General features: G+C 38.4%; 1 protein-coding gene across 3 annotated transcripts in view; it reads right to left on the reverse strand.

The window, feature by feature from the left end:
• Nucleotides 1-22,142, reverse strand: part of FAR1 (fatty acyl-CoA reductase 1) — a 34,925-nt gene that overhangs the window by 7,648 nt on the left and 5,135 nt on the right. For 2 of the 3 annotated variants that reach the window (XM_030273419.4, XM_072929466.1), the window contains exons 2-9: nucleotides 16,366-16,560; nucleotides 12,762-12,937; nucleotides 11,261-11,440; nucleotides 9,327-9,504; nucleotides 8,727-8,771; nucleotides 8,502-8,620; nucleotides 7,962-8,029; nucleotides 6,249-6,420 (exon numbers count right to left, since the gene is read on the reverse strand). In XM_030273419.4, coding sequence (XP_030129279.2) covers nucleotides 6,249-6,420; nucleotides 7,962-8,029; nucleotides 8,502-8,620; nucleotides 8,727-8,771; nucleotides 9,327-9,504; nucleotides 11,261-11,440; nucleotides 12,762-12,937; nucleotides 16,366-16,554 — 1,127 coding nt within the window. In that variant the 5' untranslated portion in view covers nucleotides 16,555-16,560. Of the gene's footprint in view, nucleotides 1-5,759; nucleotides 5,926-6,248; nucleotides 6,421-7,961; nucleotides 8,030-8,501; nucleotides 8,621-8,726; nucleotides 8,772-9,326; nucleotides 9,505-11,260; nucleotides 11,441-12,761; nucleotides 12,938-16,365; nucleotides 16,561-22,142 lie in introns of all 3 variants that reach the window. The other variant, XM_072929465.1, reaches the window with a different exon arrangement.

Raw genomic sequence — 22,142 nt, forward strand, 5'->3', positions numbered from 1 at the left:
ACTTTACTCAAGAATCTGACTTGACAGAAGTCACAAATTGCACACAGCAGAATGTCTGTGCAGGACCTCCCCTTAAACAAGGGAGGAAGTTGCCCTGATCTTCTTGCACATTGTGCAAGATCAGATCTCTGTGATAGAACAGAAGTTTTCATCATGCTTACTAAGAGATCAAGGCTTAAAGCCACCAGCAGCAAAAGGCAGGAAAATATTTAAGGGCACAGACAGATCATAGCAGATCGTGTTCTATGCTACTTCAAAATATGCAGAAATACCTTTCATCATCCTTTATTATGCAGTGGAAGGAACTATATAAAATCACCACTTGGAATACAGATAAATTATGTTATAAGGATCAATTTGGGCAAGTTTCTTTTTGATCATACCATCCGAAGTGACCCAAAAAATAAAAGTACGAGTCATCCAGCCTCTCAGATGCAAAGCTTCCACATTTGTGACAAGCAAATTGTTTCCAGTGTCTCAGTGCTAGAGATGGCCACTCAAATTTAGTAAGTACTAACTAGTACTACATGGACTAATGCTATTAAATTCCTGCTTTGGGTGCTCAAGGTATTTCCATCTCACAGAAATGGAAAACTGCTTCCAATTTGATCCTTATAGCAGGACACTGATCATTTCAGGCACAATGGCAAGGGGGGAGGCAAAGAAAGCAGAACCCAGTACTACCAGGAAATATTTTGCCAAGAAATATCACAGAATCAATAAAAACAAACTTATTTTTCTCTGAAAGCTGCAATGCATTTGAATGCATCTTGATGCCCTCATACTTGTAGAAGGGATATAATACATTGTCCCAGAAACGCTTCTAAAGAAAGTATTTTGCATTACATTAGTGCCCTTTACTAGCAGCTAGCATCTTAGTATCTAAAACATTAACATTTCCTCTTTTTCTTCTCACAGAATGGAGCAACACAAACCACAGAGACCACTGAAAAATTTAACTTCTAAAGCACAAAAAGCGTATTTTTTTTTAAAAACCTCATAGGAGTATATCTACTAATTCAGAACTGACTTCAAATGTTGGACCAGCAGCTGATTTTATTACTAAGCACCTCTAGGAGCTTTCAAACATCTGTTTAGAGTTTCACCAGTTGGGCAAGGTGGCAGCAGTGAGGGCTGAGTTGAACTGGAGCTCCTCTGATGCAGAAATAACTGGGAATATAGATTCTGCATCCGAAACATATCCTGTGCAACAAGACTAAACTGAACTGAAAAAAAATGGATGTTAGTTATGTCAAAACATTAGGAAAATAACTCCAAACTTGGAAAGTAAAGATCTCACTGGTCAGACAAGCGAAAAAGACCCCAGAGCTAAAACGCCTGAATAAAATTAGTGGCAATGAGCATTTAAGCCTTTTTGCAGAGCTCTGTCCACTGACAGTCTGAAGATTATTTAACCTGACTTGCCCTTTTGAACCTTCCCAGTCTGTGTCCTTATGCTAAGCTGGAAAAGCAGCTGAATTTTGGAATGCTTTGACTGCTACAGTTTAAAACCCTTATGCCTCTGCAAAACACTAACTGAGCAAATGAATATCTGATTAGCTAAGTGTATATTTTGAACTTGTTTCTGGACACTGACATTAGTTTTCATTCTTTTCTAAAAAAGAAACAAACTAAATTTAAACTAATGCAAAGACTGTGCTGGGATTCTTTTTGTCTCTGCTTATGGATATGATTTTGGAGCTTAGCTAAGCTGATTACAGAAAAAAAAAAAAAAAGCTGAAAAGAGGGTTTTTTCCCTCCCTCCAACTCAAATTGGATTTAGGAGCTGATCACAGAACCAGCTGATTCAACTCATCAAGGGAAAAGTTGTTTTTCTTTGTAGGGTTAGTTTCTTTCTCTACCAGCCCAAAGAATTCAATTCTCCACATTATCTCAGCTGCTCGATCCATGACAGAGTTGGCAGAAGTGGACCAAGTTTTTCTGTGACACTTTGCTAGTTTGCACTAAATCAACATGAAACTGCACTTCTCTTTGAGGGGAGGAAAAAGCAGCCTGCTGACATTGAGAGATGTAAGGATTGAGTGTCCTTTTGTGGACATTGGTGTAGCTCTGGCAGACTAAGCCTTAACTTCAGTGGCACCAGATTCCTCCTGTGAATGGCAACACACAACACTCAAAACCCAGCACGAAGTCACACAATGGAACTTTATCCCTCAACGTGAAGTTTTGAAGGTTAGTTATTCCAAAGACAGCCATTGGATATGAGTCAGAAATACCAACACCAAATATAACTTGTCAGTACAAGACCAAGCATGGCATCACACCTTCCTCATCAGAAGACAGAAAAAGGCCAGCCCTGCTGAGCATCTCCCAGACCTGAGCATTAGTGGCAGGCAGCCAGTCTGGGTGACTTTCACCCAGATTCAAGGTAGAATTTTGTCTCCTGCTTTTGCACTCCTAACTGCCATCAAGACCAAGCACATTACAACAGTTTGAGAAGCACATGACAGGAATTAAAGTTTAAACAAGTTAATTCAATTATCAATAAGTTAGGTGGGCTTGTTTCTATACCAGACAATTGAAAGTGACCTGGCTTAAGGCCGTAACTGCAACTTGAAGAAGTTTTACACACATCTATTGTCTCCAGGTTAAAAACAGTCCTAATGCCAAATACCTCAGACTGATACCTCAGTGGATCTACAGGCTGCCAGTCTGCAAGTCTCTGCAGAAGCATTACAGATAATTACTTTTTTCCAAAAGACTCCTCTAAAAAACACAGAACAAGCTTTTAGATGTTTCTTTGTTCAGATTTTCATCTGGCTGTAAGTTTTGGACTATAAGACACAGTACTGAATTCTTTTCTTTCCAGCAGCTCTGTGGTTGCTTTAAGAACACAATTTAAGCACTGTGAAGATATAAAAATGTATTGATCTATTTAACATGATTATGCTCCTAACTCATTTCTGGTTTGTAAGACAGTAACTACACGAAAGGTGCTTCCAGTTTTAAGAAGATTTAAATTGAAATGACAGATGTAAAAGACCCCGTTTCATACCTCCCTCCATACATCAGCCACACCTGTCCCTTAGCTTTCTAAGAAGCAGTAACAGAAGAACTGCTACAGAAATCTCTGAACTACAACTTGAAATACTTCATGTCACATGCTATTTTCTCAGAGCAACTGGGAAGATCTGCTTGGTGTGCACTTTTAAAGGCTTTAACATTTCAAATATACCAAACTGTTTTTAAATAACACACACTTCTGTCATGCTAAGCACTATGCAAAGTTACAGGAGCAAACTATGCGTTGTATTAAAGAAAATGAGACAACTAATAAGCTTTGCTATGCAACAAGGTATATATGGCAAGCTACCAACAACACTACCTTTAAACTTCAATGCTAAGGTTTATCACCACTATTTACGTAATTGCACAATGCTAGAGCATTATTTAGTGTAAAACATTAAATCTTCATTATGCCAGTCCTTTTTGTACATGTTCTTTCTGTACAAATTTGGAAGAAATACTATATAGGTTATTTCTTCCTTCCCTTTCCTTACCTTTTAATACTATCAGAGAATCGTTAAATTCAAGAACCTTCAACTAGATGCAAAAATAGCAAAAAGATTTCCATTTTATCAAAAGCATTGCTTCCACAAGTGAGGTGCAAAAATATGACTTCCCATTGCAGAAAGATTACAACAGATAAGTGCTTTGAAAATAGGAATTTTTTTGGTTTTAATTTTTATTATTATTAACATACTAATTTCATTCTGAAGGATTACAGACCTGATCTATTTCTAGTTTCTTTCTTTTCTTCTACTTGATAAAAATTTTCATTCAATTGCAGCACAATATCCCGATGAGTGGAGTTAAACCTGCACAGTGATTACTTATTTTTCTTGTACAGACTTCAGCGTACTCAGCACAGAGAAGGCAAGCACCCAGCTATGTAAAGGCAAGTTAGCAGAGTATTTGTATTTTCTTGTGCTGATTTTATTAAATTTTTACTATACTGTTGTTCTGCTAAATCACAGTGGAAAAGGTCACATTTTTAATTATGCCAGCCCTTCTTCACTCAGAACAGCGTTATATGGAGTTTAAGACTATCCAATAGTGTTTCCATGTCTTTAGTAGTTTCTGAGTACATGCTACCTGGCAATTAATAACATTCTATCAACTGACAGAATGACCACAGCAACAGCCGTACACCCCTCCAGCCCACCAGTTAAAGCTGCTTCAAAGTACTAGAAAAAAGTGCAAGAGCAAAGAGCTGTCTCAAAATTCTTGTATTATTAAACCCTAGCTTGTTCCATTAGGATTTAACACTGCACATCTTCCTTGCATCTAGGTATTCATTTGCTTTTACTGCTTCTCTTGCAGGCCCCCATTTTTAAATGCTTTAAAAAAAGAGAGGAATGCTGTCTAAGGAAAGCTGCATTCCTGTAAGTGAGCTGTGTAACCAACTTAAACGCTGTGACTGAACAATAGCTCGTTTAGGTTTAGTCCAATCTGCCATCTTTTCTCCAAACTGGAATCTTGTGCATCATGGGAAACCAATCCAATCACTGTTATAGTAAGCTAAGTAGAAATATTCATATCAGTAAACATTTCTTTTATATTCTGTAAAGTATTCATGTCGCCAATTGTATCAGTACTGATAAAAGTCCCTAATTGCATCTTTTGCCATCAAGTGAGAACTCCAGAAAAAGCAATAACAAGATTCAACATTCCCAGTGTTAGAATATAAAACTAAACTAAATATTCTAAACTGCATGATTATTCACAGCCTCATTTTACTCCCACTGGTCAAATACTCAGCAGACCAGCTGCCTTTCAAAGCCTGACAAGATTCTGGCAGCACTCCTTCCCAACCATGTGGAAGACAGGACGTTGGCATTTATAGCGTAATTATTTTAGTGAGGGATGAAGTCTTCGTGTCTGTCAGGGAATTTCTATCAATTTTTATTAGAAGTAACTTGAAAAATGCAAGAGAACCTTGAAGCTAGGATGTTTTATGTACAATATCTTCTTTAGAGTTGATAATCTAAAACATTTTAATGTGGGAGGATTATTACACAGGCACAGCCAACTGCACTGCTGCTGCTCTAAGTATTACACTGTTGCAGCGGAGAGGTTTTCCCCTACAAAACATTTACACAGCTCCTTTCTACTCATCCACTGCTGCGTTACAGAGCTTCTACCCTCCTTGTAAGACAGACCTGGACTATAAAACAACAAATGAATACCATTTGTGTCAATACACTGTCACCACAGTGGAGGTTTTATAGTCTGAAGGCAAATGCTTGTGAAAAATGTAACATAAGCAATGAGTTAAGGCCATGTGGCTTGGCAAATCTGACACAAATTGAAGTGCTAGCTTATATACCTTCTACATGATTTAGTTTAGCCTATTATTTTCACCACTTAGTTAGCCAAATACTACCCTAAATATTATAAACTGAATGGAATGTTGAGATGATACAAACCAACGTACCAGGTGAATTTGTATCATCTACAGGAACACTCTGCAATTGAAAGCTCAGTCGCCCATTCCATTTTCAGTTTATAAAAGCAACAACCTTAACACAAGCCACTTCTGAGAGTTTAATGACTGATTAGGATTCTGATCCAAGACATCTCTTGGACAGCGTTGTTAGGCCAGTCATTAAACTCTTCAAAATGCAGCCACTGGATTCTTATTGCTCAGTTAGTAACCTAGACAGTGCCCATGCCATGTCTTCTTTACAAGTCTCCACCACCTTATGGGCAAGATATTTTTAGCCCTTCCCTCTTACCATGGTTTCCGACCTGTCAATATGAGCAAAACATCAAAGAAGAAAAACACTATAAGGGTCTCTGCACACCGACAATAATACAAGAGGAGGTTGTAGGAGAACTTAAACTCAGGTATTCTTGCTATATTTTCTAATGGATATGTCCTGTAAGTATTCACGAAGTATTCTGTAGGAAAAAGTAAGGATCAACATATTTTTAGTATTTATTACCAAAGAACAAACATCATTTCTTCTATATCATTTAATTCTCCTGACTACTAAAACCCCCAAATTGTCCAACATAAAACATCCTCATTTTTGCTAGAATGTTCAGAGTCACTTTGAATTTGAGGACCTGTTCTCAGGAAAAAAAGGTTGAGTTTTAGTCACAAAACATTCAGGGAAAGAAAAAAAAATACCAAAAAAATTAAAGTCAACATACATCACAGTGTAAGCATAGCTTCATTTGAAAGTCAGAGGAACAAACAAGGCAGAGGCAGACACCATTACCTTGGGCTTCTTCCAGTAATCCTGAGGTAGGTATCATACAGGAATGCTGGGGCCTTATGGCTTACAGCAATCCAGTAATGATATAAAAGGTGATTGGAAGTTAGATTTACATTGGGCCGTCTGAAGGCCTGTTCGAGAGGGTTCCTCTTGAAAGTGGAAATTACATGGTATTCTGAGAAAGAAAAGTTGCACAACAGCTTCGATAATCACCATGTAAAATGGAATGCTTTTCAAAATACATTACAGGGTACAGCATCAACAGCAATGTCTTTTTTAAATAACCACCCTAACTCTTCTACAATGCAAAGAAACTAAACCAATTATAAGTTTTTAACTTAAAATACTGTTAAACTGGTTCTTCTTATTATAATCAAGAGGTGGTTTATGCCTTCATCATTTTATTGCAGCTTCTCTCTTTCGATTCTCTACCTTAGAAGTTGGTGGTTTCAAACACTGACAGCAATTGCAGTTTATAAAGCAAGTAAAGCTATTTAAATAGTCATCTATATTTCATGAAGAGGGTTATTCCGCTCACTTGTGTGAAGAATTTTAGAACAGACTGAGGACTCTGCAGTCATCTGAAGTGATTTTAGATTTTATTTTCAAATAATTTATCCAAATTTAGGCTTTAAGAAAAAAGCAATTAGAGTGGGACTCCATGAGAAATTCTTGATAACACCTGTAAATTCAGTGAATAACAGATATTGCAGGATCAATAATCAATTTAAAAGTTATGCAGAAATTCACCTCTCCTATTAACCTTCTCTTATAACTTTATGCTGTTGTTTATAGACAGTATTTAAATACCCTGATTCAAACTGCGATATAAGCGAAGTCAGCAATTTTCCAAGTTTAATTGAAGCAATAATATTTGCAACTACAAATCCACATAAAATGGGCAAAAGCAAGTAAAATAGATTTAAGCACTGAGGTTAACTGAAATAAAAAAAAAAATCTGAGCTTCAGGACTCAATTTCTAAAAAAAACTGAAAACTAATAAATGGTTTTACTCTGCCAAACAGCTTGTATTGTTCTTCACATTAACTATTACAAAGCTGTTGGCCTGTGGGTTACCTCCTAGGCAGGCTATCTTAGAGTTGAAAATATGCAGTCATTTTTCCTTAAAGGCTACTCTTCCCTGTACATGAATTGTTCAAGTGTCATGCAACAATCTGAATATTAAAAAAGCCACCTCAACCAACAATCAGCTTAAACCAAACACAAAGAGCTACACAAGGGCAAAACTATTACCAGACCTCTCAATTATGTAGATGTACAAAATATTTAATTGTGGGCTGCTTAGTCATATGTTTTTTCATATGTATTTGACGTTGGCATTACACCCAGCATCACCACTGCTCCTCTGACCAACACTTCTCTCCACACACTACCTACACTGTGGATTATGTCATGCCAGCAGCAAACAGAAAGATCAGCTCTCTCACAGTTTAAGTTAATAATGGAATAAGAGTAACAAGAAAAAAAAAATAAAAACAATAAGAATCAAATAAGATGGAAGCAATGCTGCAGAGGAAGGGGGAGGGAGAGAATTAACAGTGGAAGCTAAATGAGAATGCACAATACACTGGAAAATTGAGAGGTATGGCTAAAATACCAGTTTCAAAAATAAAAATGCATTATGGTTTACTGATTATCACCTGTTTGATTTTCTTTTTGTATTAAGGCTAATGAGAAAAAAGAAACATGGCATACCAACTTCACTCCAGTGGAAAGGATTGGTGCCACCTGTTGTACAGTTATACACCATGACTTTTCTTGGTCTGAAAGAAAAAAAGATAACAGAGCAAGTTAGAAGAAAAACAGCCTTTTAGAAACACAAACAAGAGAAGAGATGCCCAAAGTTATCCTTTCCCTCAACAGCATCATTTATATAAAGCATCAGTCTCACGGTCAGTTTTTTTCTTTAGCAACTTTCAGATTTTCTCCTTTTTTAATTATCTTTTTTTTTTTTTTTTTAATTTTAGAGAAGTCATCACCCACACTACTGGAGGTTGTATTGATTACAAACAAGACCCAGGAAAGAATTTTCAGACATAGCTTCACAATATCAGTAGGTGATGTCTTCCTCTGGCATAAGCAAGTTACTCTTTGAGACCAACCTGCCAGAACATTAGATTCCTTTGTCCTGAGGGAACAGCAGGACACTGATGAGGATTTCAATACAAGACTGGTTTACTAAATACACAATATCATTTCCAAATATTCAGTACTCTCTTTTGTCACTATTTATACCTATTAATTGCAGAATACCAGGCTGCAGCGAGTGTGGTATTGACAACAACATCTATTGGGACAAGATCTGCTAACGCATCGTTGGAAGCTCTCATTGTTCGAAGAATTCCTTTTCCTGCCTTGAAGAACAAAACAACAACAGAGACAGAAGACCCAGCAGTGAAACATATGAAGCTTTTCTGCCTCCCAAAAGGAGGGGGAAAATTAAGTATATTCATTACTTACAGCAATGAAGATACCACTAGGTCCATTGAAGTTATCAATCCAGCCCTATTAGGAAGGGGGAAAGGGAAAGGACTTGGTTAGAGCATACTGAAGTCAGCAGCTTCAAGAGAAAATCTGAGCAGTTTCTACATATGTAAGGGGTGGAGGAAAAGGAGACCAAAGAGGAGAAAGATTTTTAACTCCATGTTGCTAAATAAAGTTTTTTCATAGCAAATTCTGGTGATGTAACAAGCTCCTATGACTCAGACAAGAGATCTACGCATAGGACACCATGGTTCTTCAGAGAGAGAGGTTTATTTACTTCTTAGTGAATGAACAGCAGTTGTCCACAATAATATGTTTATGTTCAAAGTATTCAGGTTTACAAGTATTTTTAGACTAGGAACTTAGGTGTTTTTCATTTTTCAACCTAAATATATTCTTGCTCAGCTTTGATGACAGTATTTAGACTCTATATACTGTTATCAGTCATCCAGAAGCAACCAAGACACAACTTCATGGTGCAAGAGATTTTCCTCTACAAAGGTCACTTGATAAAGAGGCTCTCAGAAAGTACTACAGTCTACAGCAAGATGGTCAGGTGACAACTCAGGGACTTACAGGAAAAGGCTCCTTCCAGCTGGCACCAATGATGGACGGCCTTACAATGGCAATGTTTAAATTTGCACCCTCCTGCTGCACCACGGATTCAGCTAAGGCTTTCGTGTATGTGTAAGTATTAGGTCTTTTGCCTAACAGTTTAGGAGTAATATCATTCACTAGGTCATCATCCATCCACCTAAAGAAACAAAACAAAAAGCAAGTGTAAGTTACTGCATGCTGCTTCACTGGGGGGGTGAGGTGTGAAATGATCAAGTTACCATGATTATGTTTTTCTCATTTAAAGAAAAAGGGACATACACCTAAACAAAAACAAGTTTCTCAGAAAAACAAAGGATTGCACGTCCAGTGTCCATCAAAAGAAGCATACTGGCATTTATTTTTTGCCCTGGTAATTCATTGATAACACGCCAACTACAGAGCAAGCAGTACACTCATTTACAATAATCCAAATTCTGCCAACCAAGTTCTCAAAGATGGAGTGCAGACACAGCAAATTAGTCTTTGGAACACGGGTTCCCTGCATTATGATCTACAAAGTGATACCACTGTAATGGAGTCCCAGCTATATTACTAGCATCCCCTCCACCTTTGTGATGGTGAGCAATCACATACCACCCCTGAAGCAAGCAGGTCGCAGTGTTTTTCCCTTTAAATTAGTTAAATCTTGCCATTTTGTCTTGCTTCTCAGTTCATATTAAAAATGTAATAACCTTCAGTCATAGCACACTAGTAAGAAAGATGTGGCTCTTCAACTGTTGCCACTTTGGCATTTTCACTGCAAAAAAGGACTTGAATTTTATTTGCTTTGGTCTCTTAGTCACAGAAATGGAATTTATTATTTTTCACCAATGTCATGTTACAAAGTGGACACTTATCAGACTCCTTACATGATATGAACAGGGTAGGAAGAAGGGTAGTGAAGGCTAGAGATCACTCTTTTGTAACTTAACAAAAGCCTCCCCTCAGGAGTTGTAAAGTACACACAGCTATCCCAGCCCATACCAAACAGTTTAAGTTACATTTGTCTCTCCACAAGTCAGATATTCAAAAATATGTTTTGCAATCTCACATTTTTTAAGTGCACTTAAATTCAATGTTATAAAAAAGGCTGGCTCAATGTGCATTCTAGGTGGTAGCTCACTTGGTTTTAATGTTTGCACTCTTCCACCTAAAATAACAAGTTAAAGTAGGTATTTTACTTTTCAATTAGTTTTTTTCTATTTCATATTCCTCTTCCAAGAGGTGATATTTTATACAACAGGCAAGAAGGAAGAGAGACTGATGCAGAGTTGCATTACACTTACACATTGTCAGCAGTTTCAGAGTTTGACAGCTACTAAATAAGACCTCATGACAGTTAATATACACCAAAAAAATACGAAATGTAAGTCATTTTTCCAACCCATAATGCCCAATTCAAGACTTAAAGCTACAGAAAAAAAGATTTTTAATGTCTGGGCTCTCAGGATACCAAACAGAACCAGTTCTACAGTAAGTAATATTTAAGCATCTCAGTCTCATCTTGCAATGGCATTTAGGTGGATGTAGTAGAGGCAGCTGTTCAAGGCACCTCAGTTTTATCCTCTCCTTCACAATGCTAGTACCAGCACAAGTTAGCAGCACCTCCTGCTTCAGCCAGTCATACAGCATGAAAAACTGGCACTCTCAGCACACAGGAGGCATCCTCACGAGTAGATGTGAGTATCCCTGTCCTTCAGTACCTCTCCACACCCAGCTCAGCTTAAGGGAGGCATAAACCTTAACCCTCTGTCCCTTACAGAGAAGGGGAGTGTCAGTTGTGCTGTCAGATCTATGGGACAGCGTAAGATAACTCCTCATCTTTACAGCTCCTAACCTTTTTTTGGCACTTCAACAGCAGGAATAAAAAGGATACAGATTACCCAAGTAAATTCATAAGACATAACACGTACTCAAGGGAATCTATCAGTTTCTTGGGATCCACAGGAGGTGGGTACACCACTTCCTCAATCTGTTTCCGATTGCAATATGCATAGGCGGTGGACACGTGCATGAACACCTCCAGATTCTTCATTCGCTGTGCCAAGGAGAGGAGCTGTTGTGTGGCAACCACATTCAACTGCACAGCATCTCTATTGATTAAACAGAAATGTCATTAGTAGAAAGCAAGACAAAAACAAGAAATTTATTCCTAAATGCCTCAGTGCTGGGTATATAAAGTATCCCTGAATTCTCCACCCTACCCAAGAAAAGCAGCATGGAGACTGCCCTAATTTTCTGCTTAGAATAATATACCACAGTCCTAATCTAGAACATCTCTCAATGTTCAGGATAATTCTCCCTTTCTTACCAGCATCCTTTGATTTCTTCTAAATCCCAATTATATGCTTTCCATAACACATAAAGGAAATAATGCAACACAACACCAAGCTTTCATAAGATGCACCTCTGAACTTCCAAGTACAAGCTGAGTGAGGTCAACAACTGGGAAGCTTAGTGGGCCAGTAAGTTGGAGACTGGCATCTTCTTGTAGGAAAGCAAAAGGCTCCATAAAGGATGGAAGGAAGGGGGAAAAAAAAGGCAAACCACCAAGAACCACACCTCCACTCCAGGTTCGCTGCTGCTCATTACTGTGTTTAAGGACACTATAGCAGAGTAGGTGTCTCTCTACAGCTCCCAGCAGATAACAGCTTGCTGACTAACTCCTATGATTATTTTATAGTTTACATCTTCTCTCCAGCCTACAGGCTTGCTGTGGGCACCAGTTTCCTTGTACAGAGTGTACTATCAAGTTTCAAGAGTACAGCCAAGCAACACTTCTTTGTAATAATAGTGTTACATTAACAACATCGGTATCCCCCAAACAATCACTAAGATCCAGAATGTTTTATCTCACATTATTACTGAAGTGGGGGACAGGAAAGGGGAGCATTACCCCAAAGCAATTAACATCAATGGTAACTAATTAGGTTGCTACCTCCTTCAGCAAGTCAAAGGAGGTCATAATCCCAGCTGTGTGCACCACTTTTTCTACTTCTTGTTTTCATCTCTCTCCCAGTGCATCTACTTCTCCCCACTTCTTCCAATGCAAACCTCCTTTATTAATAAGGGACTTTTAAAAGACAGGAAGAAAAGCTGAGCTGTATTTCATCTCCTGTTTTTCTTATCAGGTAAGAGAGCAAGCACTAGAGCCTCTCACACCCAACTTTTCTCACAAAACCCTATCCTCTGAAAATGTACATTCCCTTTCTAGGCAGGCCAAAGGAATAGTTTGCACTGCCCTTTGTACACCAGGATAAAAACCAGCATTACTAGGGAGCACAGTAGGTGTAGCTACAGCTTATTTGTAGTCTTTCTACCCATATTTGCAATATTGGTCTGACACCTGATTCACCCCCTCCCTCTGAGCACCATTGCTTTACCAGACCAGGGTCAAAAAAATTTTAGACTCACCTTAGTGTTTCATTGAATCTGACTGTAGCAGCACAATGAAATATAATATTAATGCATTCTATAAGTTCTTCCTTGATTGATTTACTAAGATCCAGTTCAGGCTGCGTAAGTTCACTCACAACTACTATTATTTTTTCTTTAAAGTCTGGTTGTTCTTCTCTCAATCTGTCAAAGAGCTGTCAAAAATAACAGGATTACAAATTCAGTGAAGGTTAGAGAAACATTTAACTTAAGTGAAGAAAAATCTCACATTCTTTGTCTGTATCTCCTACCTTCTCAAGATCATCAGGAAGTTAGGACAGTGCATTAGCAATACCATAAGAATATGTTACAGACTTCCCATGAAGTAAACTGTATTTTTTCCAACATAAGGAAAGGGAACAGTCTACCCACTTCCCAAGCCTGATTACAGCTATTCAAATTCTTATAAAAGTCATGTTAGATTTTAAATTTAGAAATCTTGCATTAAGATTCACAGATTTCCAATAATTTAAGAAATACTATCCTCAAATTATGTTAGTCTTGGAGAACTTCCAGATTATTAAAAAAAGAAATAGTTTATCTGACTAGTTAAACAAAAAAAGGCATACGACATTAGAACATCTGATTAAGTTTTATTAAATTGGTGTTCAATAGTTCCCCCAAAAAAGATCTCACCAAAATTATATTTTATCACAAATTCTCCTCATAAATAGCTGGGTTCTAACCAGGTTGCTTAACACACAGATCAAAATTCTTACCTCATCTTATTTACACTCATTAGTATGCAAGCTTTCCTGAGCCACACAGTACTGTGGCAATAAAATACCTTTGAAAATTGCAGAAGAGCAGACCCTTCTTTACTGTCCAGAGGACAATATCTTGCAACTGCTTCAAACCAGTCAATTATACTGTATTAAAATCACAGCAGTACTTTCTTTTACTCGCCCAAGCATGTGGTTATACCAAACAAAAATAGTCAAAAGACATTCCCTTACAGAATGACAATTAATTTTAAACTATAAATTAAGTCATCTAAAGGTGCAGTTTCACAACACTTCAGGCAATCTAAGTTTATATTTCTACCACAGAGACTGGTCCTTCTAATTTCTTTATTCCTGTTGCTTCTCTGACACTGGAAGAGCAAGAAGCCCCAGAGCAGTGTGAGCAGCTGCTCAGGTCCAGCTCTTTATTTAGAGATGTTTTCTCAGCCCAAACATGAGCTAATGCAGCTCATTGTGTGGCCACCTGAAGTAGCAGTGCTAACTCCACAGTGAGAACACAGGATATCTCCACTTTTTGAGGCTCGACTGGACTTTGTAAGCATAAAGCTTCACTTTGTAGAACAAAGCTGCCAAGACAGCATTTAAAGCCTCTGCAACTCTTCTGGGTACAGCAAACAGTTCTTACCTAATGGCAGAAACTTTGTACGACTTTTAAAAATAAGCCTGCTATGTTTTTAGTTGGAATGATGGCACCTTCCTCCAGGGAGCTGAAGCAACTGCCTGTTAACCATATTAATGTGTGATATTACATTGTAACAGAAAAGCAGGACCATGGATGAGCTCTTAAAGAGCCAGTTTTTATTTTTCATGCATCTATTACATCTGTTATATCCCTTTTCACATCCATAGTCATGCACTAGTCCTACACACCTCTCACCAGCACTGACTCCAGTACTAAGGAGAAGAAATACCTAGACTGTATGCAATATATATGGCAAATCAGCAGACAAATTAGATATCTGAAGTCCAAAGAAAGTAGAAATCTCAACACTGTTTTGCTATTTGTAGCCCAGTTTATTTCACTTATTATTTATTTTACTTATTACCATATTCACCCATTTAGATTTCAAACATTTCAAGAAACAGAACGTTGAAACATCTGCAGAACACTTAATGAGTCCACCTAAATTGTGAAGAATTACTGGCAGTGGCCTTGCAACTGGACAGCTTAAGGCAGTAGATCTTACAGAAATTTTCAAAGACTTTCAGAAGAATCTTGATGACATTAAAGCCATTTAAACAATGAACTTTCAATCTTGTCTAATCATTTGATGAGGACAGAACAAACATCTGGCCCTATTCTACCATCTCTACATAGATGAGCAACTCCATCTCTGCAGGTTCCTGCCTCAAGAAGTAACTCTGCTTACCAGGACTTCTGCTGTAAACCTGCTCCAGCAATAAGTGCTCACCAAGACTCAAATCACATCAGATTTTTATCTCAACGGGAGCTGGTACAGACTACAAGCAGACTTTGACTCAAATTTAAAAGCCTTTTATAACAGGTTTCCCACACTAGGGCTACTTCTCTCTCTGCCCAAATACTCCCCACATTTCTTTGGGTAACAGTATATACAAAAAGTGGATTGAGAAATTTTTCCTTTTGCATCTCAGAGCTTAGTCTAGACAGAGATATTTTCCTTGTTTCAGGGCAGTGACAAACTAAAGGTTTTATGCAGAGAGAATGTGCAACTGAATTTTAATATAAAACCCCACTGTAACTCATTCTGTTGTGTTTTATGACATTGCACAAGACTAGAAGGTGATTTTGAGGAATGAGACAGTTTTTTGACTAGTTACAGAAAATAATTAACTAGGGAACAGCCATCCTCATATCTGCTATAATCCCAGCTATTCAGAGTTGTAGAAATCCGTTGCTGTACTTTAAACAACCTAGCCCTAAGTGCATTCATAGTTCCTTATTGATTCCCCTTTAGCACCTTCTAAGAACACCCTTTGTACAGACTACATTGTATCTCAATGTAGTAGAAAATTATACTGTTGATACCTGTGTTTCGTAAGAGAAAGGCCTAGATAGAAATAAACAAACTCTACTTTAGCAAAGTTCACGCTAGAAATCACTCCTCATCCCGTTCATCCTTCCCATTATCAACAGGATACTCTCCAAGAAGAAAGGTGGGCAACAGAGATGGATGATTCTACACTTAGTAAGAAGAGCCAGCTTAGCTCACCAGAATATCAAAGTAAGGAGTCTTTTCAGGAGCAAAGTATTTGACCCAGCTTGCACAGAAAATAATTTAGAGAGCCGCTTGGATAATTCCACAGCACAGACCTTCAGTGCCTTTCTAGCTGTCACAGGCTGACCGACAGAAATCTGTAACAATCTGCTAAGCCAAACATTTCTGTTCCACTTACATTTGTAAGTTCCTGTTGAGATGACACATTCTTATTTACTGCTTATTTACAGCACATTCCAGAAAAAAACAGACGGCACAAGGTGAAAGAGTGACTTGTTTGAGATCTTTAAGAGTCTCAATCCATCTTATAATTCCCAGTCCACTACCTCTTGCACTTGATTTTATATTCTCTTAACAAGCTCTAAAATAGATTTTTACTTCCCATTTCTGCATTACAGCTGAACATCCTCCTCCTGAATTATATACAGGATCATTTTCAACTACTGGCTTTGCTAGAGACTAACATCTTGAAGAAGCTATAGAAGCACTACCAGGTCTTAGATTTTGTATTTCTGTTAGAATTAAAAAGAAGAAAAATTAACAACAGCATTTTGCTTTAGACAAACTGAAGCTGTTCTCACAATGAAATGAGAGCATCATAATGAAGGACAAAAACGAACTTTGTGAGCATATGACACATACCTTACAGCTGGTAATTTCTTCTATTCGTGCTTCAGCTGTCTGCTTTGCTTTTTTCCTTACCAGCACATACACTGCTTTCACTTTAGGACAGGATCTGAGCAGCTTTTCCAAAAGCACTTTTCCCACAAAGCCTGTAGCTCCTGTCAGGAGGATGTTTTTTCCTTCGTAGAATTCAGGAATGGAAACCATTGTGACCTTTATGAAAGATAAAAACAAAAAGTATGTTAAAGAACTTACTAAGGAGTTCAGATTTGCAGAAGATTAAATAATTATATCTGTCCTGTTTATACCTGAAAGAAATGCTTAACAGGTTTTTTCACCATAACCAGTATTTGAAGCTGTCTTTTTTCACAACATTCTGAAAGACTGCTGTGGGTCACTACAATCATTCCAGATCTTCTAAACTGCTCCTGTTCACAGTGTTTTAAAGACTGAGACATCCACTCAGACAGGAAAATAGGCCAAGTTCAGTCTGTTTTTGCCCCTGTGTGCATGGTCCTTTACCACTCCAAGGGGCCGCTCCATGTGAACTACAGGTTCATTAAAATATACTCACAAGTGGATTCTTCAAACCCACTGACAGAAGACAGGGAGCCAAGCATCCCAATTGCTGGTCCTGGAATTTAGACTGTGCCAGTAGTCTAGACTGTGCCCTGTCGCTGTTAGGATGAGCCTTCCTACCAATTAAACTAAACCAGAGAGAAGGTTGAGTCAGTTGTTTGGAATGGGATCTAATAGTTTTACATTTACTACAAAAAACCCATACAGATCCACAGATAAAGAGTTTTCCAACTTCTTCATCCATTAAGTCATTTGGCAGGAAAAAAACCAAACAATAAAGTCATTAGAATTTTCAACAAACTAAGATGTTCCACTACAAATACACCTCCTAATAAAATGAAGGGTAAGGGATTATTACTCAAATTAAGCACAAAGCTAGAAAGTGCTTTAGCTTTTGCTTCAGTTAGTAAGTTAACCTTGAGAATCATGGTTCTTTCCCCTCCCTTCATCAACCTCTTGGAAATGATGTCATTCTTGCTAAGAGAAACTGAAACTCTTTTTGAAGACAAATGTGGTATGTCTCATAATAAAGTGAGAACATGGCCTTTAGGATCCCTAGGACTCAACCACAGTGCTGCCATTCTTTTAAGTCAGCTATAGCAACATCTTTACTGCGACCCTTAACCAGCTTACTTTCACTAGATATGAATGTAGCATTATGGACACAGTTCCACAACATTTTACCAACCTTTCTGATCAAACTCATAAAAATCCTGAGCTGATGTAGTGGATGTCTAATTATAGTCCTCTACGACAGTTCCACACAAACTGCTACAACCAAAACACTCCCAAAAAGGGACCACAGAGTCACAGAACATTCTGAGTTGGAAGGGACCCACAAGAATCATCCAGTTCTCAAGCGAATGGCCTTTAAGGGGATTGACCCTTGGGACTGACAGCCTTGGTGTTATCAGCACCATGCTCTGACCAACTGAGCTCATCTCAGGGACAGAATCCATAAAACCACAGTAATAAAAAAACCCAACAGAACTGAGAATCTTTAAACACAGATGGAATGCTTCTTAGGCAAATATGGATTACAACACTGAATACCTTAACAGGGTGAGAACCTTTCTTCACCTGCCACCCAGGAATAAAGGTGCAACTTCTAAATACGCTCAGTTCTTTCAAGACAGCAAGACACTGCAAGCAGGCACTTAGCAGGGGATGCACAGAATGTATGTTAGGAGTGAACAGCTAATTTGTCCTTTTTGCCTGAAAAATTCCAAATGTTTTTGGAACACCTATTTGTCAGATACCCACCACATCAAAGCATTGTGCTGTTTTTCATGCACTCATATCTCAACTGTCTCTGAACAAGTTCCAAATGATTACTCGCTACAAACGAGTTACTATCTGCACAAGTCCTGGTTTCACAAGTCTGGCTACCAAGTGTTACATGAGATACTCCAAATCCTTATTTTGACTCCCTTCTTTGAGAAGTGAAGCATCTAACAACAGACAGTAGGATACAGCAGCAAGTTTAGAGCAGAACAAGCACTACTATTTCCACTGGCCACAGTACATCATCTGGAATTGTTTCTTCGAAGGTCAAGAGAAAAAGCTATTGACATTACGCCACTTTCACCACACAGTTAAGAGACTCTAATGCAAATTGGAAAGCACAGCTCCTGCCATGAAGCATGGAGTGCAAGACACAGCATGCTTATGAGTAATTTTTCCCTGTTCAGTTAAGATACAGGCCTGTTGTCTTTACCATGGCTCCAAGTCACAGTTAATGCTCTTCAGGTACATCTTCCCCGTAACTTTTGTTTTCCCGGTCTTTGTGTACACCATTCACTTCCTCCTAAAGATCTGCATGATCACTCCCATATTTAGGACAGCATTTCAGTTCCCTCAAAGAGGGAGGCAAAAACTCTTGCAATCATTACTTCATCAATTTTGTCACCAAGATTCAGTTTTGTCATGGTACCTACATACCCTTCTTACTAATTTACCTAAGTAGCCATAATTTCTACTTTTTACGCTTTGAGACTCTATAAGAGTATCTAATACTATCCATTCATCTGTCCTTCCTCAAAGAAAGGTTTAATCCTGCTTCTGACACAATGACACAACCTCAGCATGTCAAACCTGCTAACATGGGCAGAGTCTTTGGATACATCCACACAGGAGCCTTGGACAACATCCAATACATGGCTATGGTCCAACTTCTGTTTCTGAAAGCTAAAGCAATGAAAAGTTATGCTGTCAGTGGAAATACCTGTGTTGCTGTAGTCCAGCTTTTTAAGTGACTGCAAAATCTGACCATATTTAGGCTCATGTGATGTAAAGAAAACTGGCACAAAATAGATCAAAGTTTCCTGCCTCAGTCATTTCTGACCATATTCCTTTGTGTAAGAGGCTGAAATCAGAATTCCAGACCTACAAAACATCGACATCCAGAGCTATGATGAACCATAATGATGAAATTGGTTCAATTAAAAAGCCAGGAACATACACAAATACTCACATTCACACTTAGGAGGCAGCAACACATATATGTTTGCAGGCTAATTTTATTTATTTATTTTTAGGATTGAGAAATGTTTCCTGTAAGAAACTCTCAATCCCATTTCTCTTTACCCTGTTCTCCAAAAACCAGACTTTAGTAGACTTTATTCATAGCAACTACCCACACTGAGATTGTCTTCTACTTCCATTACTCTGGAAGATTCCAGCTCGAAAACATTATTGGTGACTTTTTCAGAAGCACACATTGCTGTCACCATTACAGCAAGAAACACAGGGATTGTGAGGGAACTGCCTAAGAGCACCAAATTGGATTTAAAGGGTAAAAACCATGCATGGAATCTAGGTGTGAATGATCAAAGTCTGAATCCAGCAGCCTATGCCTTGCTCTGTTAGAAAGAAAGGTTATCTCAAGCACAGGGAAAGGAAAGAATGTTCCCATTCTCCACCTACCTTTCCCTGCCTTCTCCGAGAATGCATCTCCACATGCCAGTTAGCACAGATCACTGCTGGCAACTCCTCATCTCAAACTCAGAAGGGTCTTCCCTCACAGGTATAATATATTACTTTTTAAAGTTGTTTACAGCAGCAAATTACTGAAGAATCACAGAATTTAAAGGTTGGAAGAACTATTTTATAATTCTGTTTGTAAATAAAACTGTCAAGAAATACACATAGTTCCCATCAGAAATTTAGTTTAGTCTCTAACATATAACAAGCTGGTGCAGGTGCAAAAAAAAAAATCTACCTTGCAAGACACCACAGCAAAACCAAATTTAACATGTTAAGGTGTTAAGTGTCAGCAATCACTTTATCTATCTGCTTTAGATTACATCTTTTATGTTTACAACAGTTGTTAACCAGCAAGACATAACTGTCACCATTATCCAATAATCTGTCACCAGCTACCTCTTCAAACACACACAGAGAACTCCTCCCAAACACAAAGTTGTCTAATGCACACTGTGGGATATCTAAAACCCTGTATCATAGACACCTTTTTGAGCTAAAAAGCAAAAACAGCCTAGAATAAAGAAATCTGACAGTTGAAAGGCTTAATAAGAGTTCTGTAAAGAACTATCTAGAACAGAAATACTCAAAATTCCCACATTGCCCATAGGCACAAACAGCCTTTGCTAGGGGAATCTTACGTGAAGCTGCTACAGAGCTGCTGCTGGGATCCTTCTGAATTCACAGGCTCAGGGCTAAGCCCACGGTGATGCTTCTCAGAGATGCTTGTGCAAAGGGTGCTGTCCTCTGATAAGTCAAGAGTTCTAAGCACTTCAGGAAAAAAAAAGAAAAACCACCACCAAGCCAACACTCCAGGATCCTAGCCAACATTCCCCATCTTGTAAAAAATTCTCGTGTCCGAGGCTGAGCAAGTGCTATTATGGAGCAAACAACAGCAGCTCTGTTTGCCTCCAGAGCTACTGCAGCAATATTTAACTCACAGCTTCAGAGGGCTCTGACTCTCAAAACAAGGACAATTCTGTTTTTAACAGGAAAATTATCAGTTCCCAGATTTGTCCAAACACAGATCAAGATGCTTAAAGATGTGCTTTCCAAGTGCCAGGAAGGCCTGCTGCAGCTCTATTGAATGTTTAAATGCTAAATCCAGCAACTAGAGTGTGTGCATGTGTGTCCTTGCTAGAGATTAAATGCTCTGTCTTCTAGTTATCACTGACAAACATTAGGTCAACAGCACGCTCCCTCCTAGTTCAATCCTATCAAGATTATGGCTCATCACAGGAAATGGAAAATGTGCATTTCCCAACCTCTCAAACATCAGCAACAAGCCACAAAGTTGTGCAAAAACACAGCCCAACAAATTAATTTCCTCCTTCCCTCTGACAGCTTGAGCCCAGCACTAGCAGGAGAAAAAAGCAGAAAAAGGTGATAGGAGCATTTTGTTTCGGTATATTCAGACAATGAAATTTGTCCAGACATCAAATCTGAGTGCACCAAGAGTTTTGAAACACCACACACACTCCCCACTGCATCCACACCTGACAAAAAAAATCATTACAGAAGTCCCTCATACAGGACTCCAATTGCCACATTGCAAGGACACCATCACAAGCACAAAAAAAAAAAATCTCTGGGAACTGGAGATTAGAGAGACTCGGGCAACAAAGGAAGTAATATTTAACTCACCTAAACAAGGTTATTGCCAGAAAGACAAGTCTGGGTCATGTCATATTATATCATATCATCATATCTCATTTCATCTGTGCCTTGTTTCCACAAAAGCGAATCAATTAATGCTATCAGCAGAATGCCCACATTTTCAAGCACCACAAGGGCCAATGACCTACCCTATGTGGCCAACACCTAGCCAGCATATCCCCAAAGGATACAGTCTGTTTGCTTTTGTGGTCCAAGGTTATAGCCATTGGGAAACCTTATCTGTGAAAGATACTGCTTCAAAAGATGAGTAGAGACTGTAAACTGCTTTGGGTGCAAGTTAACCTTAAAGCATATCTATTCCAAACTTCCCAATCACGTGGAAGATTTGGGATTCTTCCCTCAGCTAGCAGAAAGACAGGCATATCCATGTTTTAGACTTCACCAGCATTCTTATCTACTCTCTGCAGGTTCATTTTCTTCCCTAGATGTAAGCCAGGGACCAAGAAAATGTAACACACCTCCAGGAGCTGAAAAACATACTGGCAGGCTTGGAAGCTAATTAGAACAACTAAGTTTTAAAGACTTATCAAAATGGGCCCGCTAATCCAACATCAACT

Source organism: Taeniopygia guttata, chromosome 5 (genome assembly GCF_048771995.1).
Source record: "Taeniopygia guttata chromosome 5, bTaeGut7.mat, whole genome shotgun sequence".
In the NCBI taxonomy this organism is placed as follows: Eukaryota; Metazoa; Chordata; class Aves; order Passeriformes; family Estrildidae; genus Taeniopygia; species Taeniopygia guttata.